The sequence below is a fragment of the Hippoglossus stenolepis genome, chromosome 17, assembly GCF_022539355.2.
Source record: "Hippoglossus stenolepis isolate QCI-W04-F060 chromosome 17, HSTE1.2, whole genome shotgun sequence".
In the NCBI taxonomy this organism is placed as follows: Eukaryota; Metazoa; Chordata; class Actinopteri; order Pleuronectiformes; family Pleuronectidae; genus Hippoglossus; species Hippoglossus stenolepis.
Window position 1 is genome coordinate 5976819 of NC_061499.1, and position 13832 is coordinate 5990650.

A 13832-nucleotide genomic window follows, 5' to 3' on the forward strand; every position below is an offset into this window, starting at 1 on the left:
AAAGACCCAAATTCAGATCTGACATTCCCAAAAGAATTTAGACTTAAGAGAACTCCACTGATTTATCGTCACATTTCCACACTGTTGATATCATGGACAGTTAAAGAATTGAAAAATCAATGCAGTGAAACACATTCTGTGTCAAAACCTGGTGCCTACATTACCCAGAGTGCAACTCCAGGCCCGAGTGAAAAAGCGCCGACGTGACGTGCAAAGGTTACAAATGTATTACAATATATTTTAATATTAACAATAGAACATGTTAACAAAAACGTTTGTGCTTATACAACAACTCTTTTTACAAATTACAAATACTTAAAAATATATAAACGTGAAACAATATTTCTATAAAGTTTTATCTGAACTTTTCACATGTTAAGAGTCCTCAGTAAAAGACTAAAACGAACAATCAAAGCTGTTGAACTGGATCAACAGATGCGTCACCACTCGGTCTAACATTTCCACAGAACTATGAACAGAATCAAGTTATGTTCAAAATAATGAACCAAATCATGAACTGCTTAAGAAATATAAAATGTAAAATTAAACATTCATATGCTGAATTAAAAAGTGCAAAATCAGGAGATCAGATCTACGAGTTAAAACTAAAGTTACAAATGTAAAGATCTTGAACTGATCTGTGACTCAGTGTTGATGTGGTTTCTTGAGGGCGAAGAGGAGGAAAACATCTTCACTCTTTTCCTTTAGCTCTCTTCGGTTCCTTGTTGGATTTGTTGAGGATTTTCATGAGGTTTTTGGACATGAAGTACGGCTTCTGTAGAGATCCGTCGTGACGCTCCAGGTCCTCCACTGTGAGGGGGACAAGTTGAAAGATGAAACAGACCGTGACATTTAGTTTCTTGGAGAATTATTATGAGTGTCTCGTCTATTAGCTTGACATTGTCACGTTAAGGCTCATTTATGCTCAACGTCTGATGCGTATACGGACAGACTGAGCCTCCTGTCCTTATTCTTCATTTTGTCTGGATTTGTGCACGTCTTCTGAAAGCTTACGGAAAAAACACGGAATAGAGCAGTAGCACCGGAAATCAGGGGACAGACACGGACAAAGGACACGATTGTCATTCAGTTTAATGGCCTCACAGACCAATAACTAAAGTTTACAACATGGCCTCTTTTGAGTCTCTCTTCACAATCAGCCCTCTAGTGGAAGTTTGTGGTCAGTGACGGCTACATTGTATGAAATGGACGTATCAGCAGCAGCATAAATGAGCCTTTTAAAATGTTGTTTACTAAAGATTATTTGTATATTTACTTTTTCCTCTTTAATATTTAAAATGTGAACATTTAGGTTTTTATTAAACTCACAGAAGCAGAGGAAGAGTGTGTCAACAGCCATGTTGTACACACTGAAGAATCCATGGGCGATGAAGTAGCTACCGAACACCACGGTCTGAAAGGAAACACGACAGGGTGAAACAAACCAACGTGTGAGTCAAAGCAACTTTCAGTTTCGTCTGACGAATCTGAATTTCACTCACAATAATCGGCATCCAGTAGTAGTTGAGGGTTTCAGAGCGGAAGGTGTCGCCCGGGAGCAGAATCCGTCCAGAGAAGAAAAAGAAAGACAGAACTCCTGGAAAAAAGAAAAGGAGAAGGAGACGTGTTATTTCTGTTTCAGTTATTCTTTCCTTTAAGGCTTGAGTCTTCCTGCAGCAGCCGCACTTTGGATTCTGACCTGGGCCTTTACTGCATATTTCCCCCCTCTCCCCCTATTTTATTCTTACTATCCTGTTTATTCAGGCGAAAACGACTCAAAGAATATCTTCTAAATCGCTACACATGCTTCTCTGTAGTTTTTTTAACATCCTGTTGTCATCCTTACCCACGCCTCCAACCACCAGGAGCTTCCCGAAGAACAACAGCACGTCCGTCACCTTATCGAGCACCACGACCCTGAGATGACACATAATCAGACTCGGTCAAACACTTCTATATGGCAGTTCTATTTTTATTTAAACTGTTTGAGAGAGATTTTGCACGATTATTTTGAAGGAGGAAGTTTGTGGTGCTGTTAAATTGTTCTGTGTTGGACTGAGAAGTGTTTCCCACGATATATTAGTTAGTGTAATTTGGCACTAGACAGTTTTACTTTTACATGAACTGACCACTGAGTATATCTTCATGTTATGGACGAGTCCTGACACAGAGAGAGGAAGCACAAACCTTATTATGTTCCTCAAGAGCAGCATGAAAGCGTTTTTGGCAGAAACACAGAAGTTTTTCCCATAAATGGCGATCTGTCGAGAAAAGGAAACAATCTACATGACTCAAATAATATACATTGCATTATATACGAATATATACAGTTACAGTAGAATGTGCATTTGTGTTGTTGTTGTTTTTTTACAGGAGAGAAAGTCAGACTTAAGTTATAGAGGAGCATGTTTTTTGTTTGTCAAATTACTTAAAACATTTAGAGAGTAACAATATGAGTGTGTTCACCATGATGTAAGCGTTCCTGTTGAGGAACTTGATGCACTTCTCCAGACACCAGAAGCAACACTTCATGCAGCACAATATGAAACGTGCGAATGGATTCTGGGCACCTGGAGGAGAAGGGTGTCGTCATGTTTGCTGTAATTCATTTGATTACCAGTTGACTTCAAACATTGGTTCATTAAAACGAGGTCCGTCAGCTTTACCTTTTGTTTTGTGGTCAATATATTCCAGAAGCATCCTCACTACCTGCACCAGGGTCAGGATCAATGCTCCGAATGCCAAAGAGCCAACATGGTACCTGACATATAAAAAAGTAATACGACAACTTAACTTACAGAAGAATGGAAAAATTACTTTGATACAGAATCCCATAGATTTCAGTCAGTGAGTCTGGATCCCAAACTGTTGTGTAAACTGTAAACTGCAGGTCTAGAGTGCCCCCTAGTAGATAGAGAGGGAACTGCAGTCAGCCATCACGTCCTGTACATTTATTCTGTACTGGAATTGGAAAAGAGCTCATGTCTTTTGGGTGAAACATTTAAATAGCTACAGGTGTTGAAACACAAACATTATCAAAGAAGTTAATATCATTAAAGTCCAAATGCAGAAATGATCAAAACAGTTTATATTGTCTGTATTTACCTTTTGTGGGATGCACTATAATCAAGTCATTGGACAAGGCAGATCTGAAAATGGCCTTGACTTTATGAGACTGACACATTTATCATCACGTGGATGTATCTGATGTGTCGGCAGCACGTGAACCTACCTGAGGGAGCGAATAAAGCCGCCGCACACAGGGAACATGGGGATATCGTCTGGTTTACTGAAGGCCCAGTAGTAGGAGGCGAAGGCCCCAGCCAGCGTGCACTGCCCCAGGGCAATGACGAAGTTCACACACCAGAGGAAAGCCACCGCGTTGTAGATCTGCAGATTGAAGAGGTTCCTCTGCAAGAGACCCTCGTCGTTGTATTTGATGAAGATGCAGCTGGCTGAGGGGCAGCCTGGGTAATCTGACGAGGTGAAGTTCTGAGGGCAGGAGATGGAAAAGTGAACAACTCAGAACTCCTTAGCTAAGCTGATTGGACACACACACATTTTCACAGCTATAAATCAGTTTTTCATGTGAGGAAAATCTAGATATTATCACTTTGTCTCATGTCCTGTGGTCTCACCTGAGGGTCACAGTCCTCTGTGCCATTTACACTCTTACATTCACTCATTGAGGAGTTGAGAGCCACCACTCTGTAGATGGGACTTCCTGACGTGGCCAAATATCTACATACATTAGTTTGTAAAGGGAAGAACTGATCCTTTTCATTATTGAGGCGATTGAATGGTGTTTTATCAACAGTCTGTACACAAATATATACACACACACACACACACACTAAAGGATACAAAGCAGTGGAGCCCCAGTAAGTAACACACACCATCAGGAGGACAAAGGTGACCAGAGGGTACAGCAGAGTGGACATCATGTGACTGATCGCCCTGGGAAATATGAACACACACAGCATGACGTCATATATCATCTTCAAGATACAAATAATAATGACAAATAATAAATAAGTGGCAATGATTGTTGGTTCTTCTTAATATAACAAAAAAAACACTTTAATTTTAACGATGAAGTACATATTCAAGATCAAGATTAAGAGCTTGAGTTCTGAAGTACATATTCATTTAACAGATACAGTTTCACTCACTTGCTGGACTCCTGGATGAGGGCGATGGCTATGCGGATTCTGTTTCGCAGGAAGATGAGCGTCAAGAGGATGATCGCCTCCATCACAGATAGGATTATCACTGAGGAGGAAGAGGAAGAGGAGGAGGAGGAGGAAGAGGAGGAGGAGGAGGAGGAGGAGGAGGAGGAGGAGGAGGAGGAGAATGTCCTATTTAACCACGCACCAAACTCACATGCAGTCCAACTGTGGAAAAAAACTCAAAAGCACAGCATCTTTGTTCTAATGCATTTTTTTGTATACTGTCATTTATCTCTTATTCAAAAGAATTAAAACTAACATCTGCTGCCCTAAACATAACTATAAAAATATGAAAAGCTCCAACATGAACTACATACACAGTAGAGATGTAAACACCACATGCAACTTGACTCACCTCCTCCATGTACATGTATTTTCCTGAATCCTGAGTAAATGATACTTGATCATAACATCGCACACAGTCTACCTCACCAATAACCATCTAGTATACTGGTATGTTTCGTTTTTTTTGTAGGGGTCTGTTTTTGTTTTCATGTAAAACATAAACGCCACTAATTTTAAGTCAAATTGTATTGAAAGCATTTTGAACTCACAGAATGCCAGCCAGGTTTCTTGGACTTGTAGGTAAACGTTGAAGTTGGTGGTGAAACCGATGTCGCTGATGGTGGCGGAGTTTTTCTTGTAGTTATCATACTCCCAGTAGCAGTGCCAAATCCCTACAAGACAAAGACTCAGGCTTCTACAAAGGTTCGAATGTGGGAAACAGTTAAAAGTTCTCCGGTGGAGAAGTTTACCATAAGCTCCAGCTGCCAGGACTCCTACGATGAGCACCCACACCATAACGGGAGCAGTGAATCTCAGCAGCAGCAGAAACAGCAGACTGACCACCATGGCTATGAGCAGACCACTGAGAGGAGAGAGTAGGAGAAGGAAGACAAGAAGGTGGACAAGAGGGGGATGGACAAGTTATGCAAAGATACACAACAAGACAGGACAAATAATCTATGACCCTTTTCTAAGTTCTATTTGTGTGTTTGTCAGCAGGGGGCAGTGTGAGGTGCAGTTCTGAAAGGCAACTCACATGAGGATCCACGGCCACGAGGACGCAAAGTCCTCAAAGATCCGGACACCGACTTCTCGGGCGTTGAAGCCGTTCACAATGTCCCTGATGAGACAAAAAGCCGAAGTGAGCTTTGACTGTGACGGTTTTCCATTCAAACAGTGAAAAGCTACAGAAACTAACCCAGTGAGGAAACAAGTGTTTTCAAATACAAAGAAAAACACTCCAATACTTTTAAAATGTTAAAAGCAGAGAGTGTATATGAAGATGGCCGAAATGACGGCTCCCCAATAGTGAAGCCAAAGTGTCTCGATCACCCCCTGGTGGCTGGATGCAGTTATAGGTCACAAACCCCACCTCCTCCATGTTATCAGCCAAAATACAATGTACTACTACTACTACTACTAGTACTACTACTATTACCACAACTATTCTAACACGGCAAGTCCTAAGAAAATGCCGGCTACACTACAGGGAATCACAAAAACTCACAAAGCTACCCACCATGAGCTGGTGATGAGGAGAAGAAAGTAACAGGGTTATTTATGTGAGTTATTGAAGTGCAGAAGTTATTTTTTATTGAATATGAAGAGGTCTGGATCTGCTGCATCTTACCCAGTGCCGTTCTTGATGAGGTTGATAGTGTCGTTAACTGAGGAGGGCAAACCTGGAATATTCGAAAATTCCGCTGGGATATCGGCCAGTTTGGTGATATCAGGCAAACATCTTCCCAGAACTAACAGCGGAGAAAACAATCAAAAACTTAAATCAGTGGTTATAATTACGATTCATCATTAGACCTCATGTTTAGCAGCAGTTAATAGACTAAAATCAAAAATGATTTTGTTTTAGTGTGTGTGAGCAGATGCAATCACCAGAGGTCGTAGGCATGTAGAAGTACGGACACAGCTCCTTGTCCACGATGTCTTGAACGCTCTGTAAAAATGTTAAATTATCATGTTAAATAATCAGCTTTTATTTCAGGAACAAAAAACATCTATATAACATTTTTGTGAGTGGGTACAATCTCCTGTGAGATTTGTGTAACTGTCTGATGGTCGCAGCAGAATCTAGTCCAGCAAGTTCAGGAGTAACACTGAACAGTGGCTCAGTTAAAAAGACTTAGAAGTCATTAAAAACCAGCGTTTATCTCCAATATTTAGAAGGAAACTTTTAAATATTAAGAATTTTAAGCAGGATTTTGGTGGATTTATTACAGCAGCAGCTCTTCTGATTCAGGAAGCCGGGGATCATGGGTAATATCCACCGTTCAGTTGTGTTTGAGTTCAGTGAGTGGGACTTTGCAGTCAGAGCAGCTGTCAACACATTCACAGGCTTTTCTCTACATGAAAACCACAGATTAAATCAGACTAAATCAACACATGAGGCAGCAGAGGGCGCTGTTACTCAGTAAGAGTTACACAGTGTTGCTTTAAAGACTTTCAGAGACAGGTACTGCAAATGGCAGCAGAATGGGACTCACCAGGTCAGTATTTGCCAGATCTAAAGATGGCACACAGACGCTCTCATTAAAGGCCTTTGCTGCTGTTTGACCTGGAAGATAATACTTTATCTCCAGAGCCCAGAAGGTAGATGGACATTTCTCCACACAAACCTATGTGCAATGACAAAAAAAAAGATAATGTCTGCCACACTGGGAGAGACCAGTAAATTGTTCAATATCATTTAAAACTTGAAAATCCAGCAGCTTCCTCTACCTGTGTGGTCGGACACTGGAAACCCTGAAGAGAAGCTGCCATGACATTGACAGACGTGGCACAACTGAGGATGTTAAAGTAGAACACGTTGGGTTTGTCTCTAAAGGGGGAACACAGAGTTAGTTTGATTTTATAATCCAGACATAGGCATATTTATTCCATCTAATATATGTAAAAAAAACTAAAATCATATGAAAAGGTAAGAGCGGGATTTAATTACTTATTTGGCCCGATGCCACAGAACCACCCTGTGGAGTTTCTGGGATAAAGAACGTGCCTGGGATCGCCATAGAGCCAAGCTGATAAAGACAAAAGACAAACACGTGAAAACCGTGATAAGAAGCGAACAACAAAAGTCAATGACGTAAAACAATTCAATTCTGGGAACCTCTCACTGTACTGTGGCTGAAATACAAATACATGTTTGTCTACTTGCATTTAGTTTTAATTCCATGTACCAGTTTTTAAAATATCACTTTATTTTCTTTTCTTAATATTATTCAGATATTTGTATCAAACTTTATCAACATATTAACGAAAAATCTAAACAGTATGACTTCCATTGGTTGGCAAATTGTTGGCAAATGTTTGTTAACTTTTGTCAAAATAAAGTATGCCATTAAAATATTTGCAGTTTAAATATAATTAATAACTATTCTGTTCACACAATTTGATGCAACACTGACAATTCACAGTGTAAAATTATAAAAAACTCAGTCTGGCCACAAGAGGGCAAAAAAAGTGACACCTCTCTTGTTTCTAAGCAGTTTGGTTTACACACACCTGTTGCTCTCTGCAGTGGACACAAGCCTCTGTCACATTAAAGTGATATAACACAGTATGTTTTGTTTCTTAACTATTTCCTCGTGTAACAGACACATTTATTTATAACATCTGCTGATGAGGAATAAATCCAGATCCTTAAGTATCAGCAACGACCAGTAGATTCCTCCACTCAACCTCAACTTATCCACCTCAGCCGACCGGTGGTTTTGATCAACCTCCACAAGAGGAAATAGCTGATTGTTACTCTGCCACTGACACACATTACTGCCTCGCCTATCAGCCATCTGTTGACCCGAGATAAGAGCCAGTGCTCCGAGTGTTGGAATGAGTTTGATAACAAGGCAATAAAGAGCTTCCCGGCAAATCAGCTGTGTGTACACAACACACAGCAGTGAAGGCTAGTTATGCAGTGAAAGAACCAATGTAGAAATATGAATGGTGTTTGAAATCTTTAATTTATGTAAGATTGACACATAAGTAAATTGCGAGAAAGAGAAAGAGGGTGACAAGTATCCGGTGGGAGTGTCAACCAGGCCACAGTGTGAGGTCAAAGAAAGACAAACAGTTATTGTCTGAGGTTTTAATGGAGCAACCTGATTGGGAAACAACTAACCTTGTTTCCCTAAATACTGAGCATGAGTACCTTACCTAATATCCCGACCACTACGTAGCCGAGGAGGACGACCATGAACAGGACACAGCAGATGATGTCCGTGCACCCTCTGATGGAGAGAAACAGAGACAGCAGCAGGTGTCAGTGAGCCGCCTGAGCTTTGAATTGAGGTTTGCCTCGGGGGCGACAAACGTGATTCCATCAGTCAACAGAGATTTAGCAAACACAATGTCAAGCTGTGGAAACTCAAAGACAGAAACAAGTGCATCAGAAACCCTCCAGCCAGAAGGATTTGGGCTTGATTTGGGCGAGTGGCCAATGAGGCACGCTCACCTTTTCTTAATGGGTCCATTGAAGCCCGGGTCAAACTGAGCTTGTTCTCCTGGGGAAAGAAAAGAAAAAACTTTATTCAGTCTCATAAAAGTCTTTTAATCTCAACTATACTGTGACCTTGACTGACTAGTGGTGCGTCATAAATAGGTAACTTGCTTGTTTGTTTTTTTATATTGTCAGGGACACATAAGTTAATCACCTGGCTTTGCTTTCCTGAAATTTCACCTCAAGAAAAGGGGGTAGATATGGTAGTGGTATTAAATAAAAAATTATAAACTTTAGGAAACCAGGGACTCCTTTTAATTTTGTATAAAAAAGAACTATGTGAAACATCTGTCAACAAAGACAGGTTGTTGCGGTTTCTAAGCAATAAAGAATCTTCTTTGGGTTAATGAACAGTGCGATTGAATTACAAGACATTTTTAGAGACTAGAGAAGGAGTCATGTATGTTTTTATGGGTTGGAGCTTTACAATATAATAAGCATGTCAGAGGCGGATAGATTACAGAAAATAAATGACTCCTTATTGTTTCCTGGAACAGAGAGTTTCAAGAAACCAGAAAGAACAAACAATGAAATCCAGTGACACACCAAGCTGCTCCAATTTTCTTGAAACTTGGTGGAAGGGCGGGGAATGGGCTGAAGAATAAGGAAGAGATCCGGCCTGTGTCATTTGCTCACACCTAAGAACAGGTTTAATCAGGTGCCGATTTGCATAGTGATCCCGATGTATCTGACCTCGATACATGTGCAATGTGGTGATTAAGTGGCTGTGGTGGAGATGTGCGTTCTCTGAGTGATGAAGGTACAGAGGATGCGAGTGGAGGAGCAGGATTTCACTGGGAGCTCGGTGATATTTGAATGAAATTTGAATTCAAAGTATTGCTTTTAGACGAGGGAGCGACACGAATTGGAAAAACTGTGTGTCAATAAGAAAACCTTGTTAGAAGAGATTCTCAACTGAGAGCATTCCTGCTGTCGGATCTTTGAGGCTCAACCAGCCTCCAGTGCATTATCCCGACAGACAGGAAGAACACAGCAGAACCAATCACATCAAACAGAAATCTGACAATTCAGATTTACATCCACAGACGTTTTGATGAACACTTTTGGTTTGAATTTGTCAAATCATTGTAACGTAAAATGTGTTTTACTGTACTTCTAGAGGTGTTAAAGTCTATGAATACTGTTTCTCATTTATGTTTAATTGTACAGCAACACATTTACATTGGCTCTTCAGTATGACGAGAGGAAAAGAATATGTGTTTCATATTTGGAACGTGCTCCGTTCATTTGATTGGTTCACAGGAATGCACATTTATCCAGGCGGCTCACCAACTATAATCATTTCTCACTGAGGCTGGAAGCGGAGTTATCTGGACTGGCTGACATTTGAATAAGAGCAAATGGAAGCTGTGTCAACACTGCGAGCAGACTCTCACATCAGGATACAAACAGGATGCAGAGAGTCGGTGTCTATTCCTTAGACTCACATGGTCCCACATGCAGGCTGGTAAACAAACGTGGCACCAAAAAAAACTAAGACACAGATCAAACCAGACTCTGCTTACATGGAGCAGTGGTGCAGTAGGAGAAATGGATGTGTGGATAATATTGTTAATTTGGAGGAGAGGAGGAGCCAGTGGACAGAGGCACAAGGAAGTAGGAATTATAAAAAATAAAAAAAAAGACCAGACATGTCATGCCACGAGTGTCGGATTTCAGCTCTGCTAGGATACCGCTGTAAAAAAATGCCTCACTGTGCAGGACACATAAAGGACTTCTCTGTTTTTATGCTCTCATCAAAAGTTGTCACAACACTTTAAACCTTGAACCCCACAAAGGTTTGCTTTTATAACTGGGATTTGCAAAAAACTCCTACATGACAGCGGGGGTGAGGGTCATCGGGTGACCTTGGCTACAGAGGAGGGACACAGGAGAGGGAACAGGTTTTCTTCTGTCCGAGTCAAGCAACACAAACAAACATTTGTGACAAAAAGCAGAGGAACAGGTCACTTGACCGAAAAGATAAGTGATCGAATACTGTACAGACTTTGAGGTTTATGGACAAACCACACCCTTTCCCATACGTCTGTAAAAAGAAATGACAACCTAGTTAATGAGTACTGACCAACAAAGCCAGTCAGACAGTCGTTTAAATTATATGAGGGTCAGGGGCACATTCATTTAGAGGCGTGAGTGATCTGACTCCTGAAGCTGTTCCGTGACTCCTGACTACGTTTTGTGTTCAACATGTCCTGTTAACAGGCCTGACAGCAGCTGAAAGGATTTCTTATCACTGTAAACATTCAGATAACACGGAGCTGCAACTACAATCAAACATTTTACTATGATTTTACTATGACCATTTCATTCTCAAGACGGTGTTTTCAAAATCTCCTAAACCAAAATATTTAGTTTATAAGCGTATGTGACGGAAAGAAAAAGCAACAACCAGGAAAAGTTTGTCAAAACTGCTCGACAAACATTAACTGATTCATCTCTAAGTAGAAGTAGTGTCTGTTCATGTATTCAGTAAAGTGTCCACCAGTTCTCATGCTTTATACGTTAGCTTTATTAACAAGCCTGTGTTTTAAACATCGGACTCGTCCCCTGATGCCTCAAGCAGCTTTTTACCAAATTCTCTGGTCAATGATTTGCTGCAACAAACCCAAACCTCACTCGTTTCCTGATGCTCAGTGTCGACACTAACTAACGAAACAGGATAAACAGCGGGTTTGAAATGTGTAACTGTTCCAAACACGCGGCATCAAAGCCTTGTCTCTAGTCAAAAGAATTTCTACTTCCTCATGAAGGCTGGTAGAGAGGAAGCAGATTCCTAATTAGAAAACATGGTGATGCGATAAAGGAGAAGGGGGATTTACGTACAAGAAGAACAGAGGTTTAGTTGTCACGGTTTGGCCACGATTAGCAAACAGTCCGCTCTGACACTTGTCGTCGCCTTATTTCTCAGGAGTTTTCAGAAGTTATTTGAGGAGACGTGAAATCCGACTTGATATTTACTCCCAGGGAGGGTTTGTTATCTGTAGCCTTGTGAAACCTCCCAGACAGTCAATAGACTTCATCGATACAAAAACAGCGCAGAGAGTAAACAGGGATCTGCTGAACACACGACACAAAATCTTCACAGGAGCATCTGAAACGTCTCAGCATCATCAGCAGCACCAGTCACGGAACTACGTGACTCCTGTGAGTGTCTCCTCACAGGAGAAGTGATCTGTTCCACATGTTACTGGGGTTCTCTATCGCAGCGGGAAACTTGTACTTATATCAGCACGCGTGAAACAAGTAGTAATCTGTGTATATCACAGCAGCAACCATTCAAAGCCTCAGGGATTCTGAGGCAATACAAGAGGTGAATAATTGATTTACACAAAATCAATCAGCAACTATTCAGATAATCATTAAAGTTATGTACAAAACAAAAAATACAAGAAGTTTTCCTGCAGGCTTTTCTTACATTGTATGTACTGATTGATTGATTATAGAAAAGTAATAAGACACTACTCAGTACTGATTCATCAAACAATAAAAAAATAAATTCTATGGTTACAGCTTCATGATTGTCCAAGAACCTCGACTGTGGGAAACCGTGAAGGTCATTTATGACATTAACTCTGCAGAATATGAAAGACTCAAAGGAATTTAACAAGTTGCAACCAATATTTGTTTTATCACGTCAGAAAATAGTGAAAAACGCCAAAGGCCAAGGTGACATCTTCAACTCTCTGATAAATAGACCAAAACCCAAACCTGACAGTGGAGACCAGAATTATTCATATTTAAGAAGCTGAAAACCAAAAACGAAATGACTGAAAATGATAAAAACCAATGTGAAAATAAGCAAATATCAATCTTTACCATCTTCTGTCACTGTCATTGTCTGATGTTAATTTAGAGGTGAGGGGTGTTCAGCTGCAAGACGCAACTCTACCTCTAGATGTCACTAAATTCTACACACTGAACCTTTAAATACGAGAAAAATGGAAAAACTAATGGATGATGAAGATACTGGACTTTGTACCTGAGGCCAGTGATTCGTTCTTAATCTACTATTTCCTACTACGCCCATTTTTATTTGCGGTTATTGTCATTTTTGTGTCTCTGCGACGTAAAAAATAAAATAAAAATACATACATAAAACCAGTGACGTAAACACTGTAGATTTCAATAACATGGTTATTATATGAATTGTGGAAACTGTTGGGTTTCTTTATAAATGAAATAATAATAAAAAACGACGTTAATATGTTATGACTTGGCGTTTAAAATTGAATTGAATTGAATATCTTTTATTTTAGTTTATTCATTATTTGCCATTGGACGCACTTTGTAACCGTGTTTAAATAAAGTTCATATGACTTAGCATTAAATTTAATTAAATGTGGGCTAATGTAGCGATGACAGTGAAATTAAAGAATACTTTAAATCAAACATGCGACTCAAACATCAACACAAACATCACACAGTTCGTCTGAAAACACTCAAAAGTGGAACATGACAGAGGTTTAGTTGTGAGTTAGTTGTGTTGTGTTGTTTGTTTCCAACGTCCGGTAACTTAACGGTAACTTACCGAGTCACACGGGGAGAACTCACCGTATTCTGACTCCGGGCTCTGCTCCTGTTTTTTGCCCATGTTGACTCCACCTGTTCTCCGTCAGCTCCACGGACCACACGTCGCTCCTCACACCTCAGACCGCAGCGAACTCCCGATGCGACGCGACGATCCGAGCGAACATCGTAACTAAGGGAGGAGGAAAAATCTTTTGCGCTCCCCCCGACGCGCGTTACTAGGCAGTGACGTCACCCGCGCACCTACACCTGCCGAGGGAACGCGCACCTGAACCAGCGCGCGGCGTCGGAGAGATCGTCTCCCGGCGAGAGGAGTCACTCGTGGATGAAATGTCGATGTTTTTACCCCCCAAAATACTGAGGTCTACTATAAATACTACCTTGCAATACTTGCACTACCACCAACAGTGTTACTTATATTTTCTCCTTTTTTTTTTGCTTTCTAAATATTTTGGAGCATGGTGAGAGGAAGCCTGTGACCCAAGGATTCCATTGCCAGCAACTGCTGTATGTACAGTAATTGCACATGACAAATAAAG

The 13832-nt window shown here is 40.6% G+C and overlaps 1 protein-coding gene across 2 annotated transcripts; it reads right to left on the reverse strand.

Moving 5' to 3' along the window:
- Positions 1-217: 217 nt before the first annotated feature.
- slc44a4 (solute carrier family 44 member 4) lies at positions 218-13524 on the reverse strand. Of its 2 annotated transcripts, XM_035182735.2 has the most exons (23): positions 13318-13524; positions 8701-8749; positions 8403-8476; positions 7189-7267; positions 6969-7068; positions 6734-6865; positions 6126-6186; positions 5866-5986; positions 5755-5760; positions 5272-5355; positions 4985-5097; positions 4784-4906; positions 4173-4272; positions 3865-3957; positions 3639-3741; positions 3233-3492; positions 2667-2761; positions 2467-2570; positions 2188-2261; positions 1847-1917; positions 1503-1597; positions 1330-1414; positions 218-810 (listed from the first exon to the last, which is right to left on the reverse strand). In XM_035182735.2, exons 1-23 carry the CDS (start codon positions 13355-13357, stop codon positions 692-694), a joined length of 2181 nt encoding a protein of 726 aa, XP_035038626.1. In that variant the 5' UTR covers positions 13358-13524; the 3' UTR covers positions 218-691. The 2 variants fall into 2 exon arrangements, with proteins under 2 accessions (XP_035038626.1, XP_035038627.1); XM_035182736.2 differs by lacking the exon at positions 5755-5760.
- Between the last annotated feature and the right edge of the window lie 308 nt (positions 13525-13832).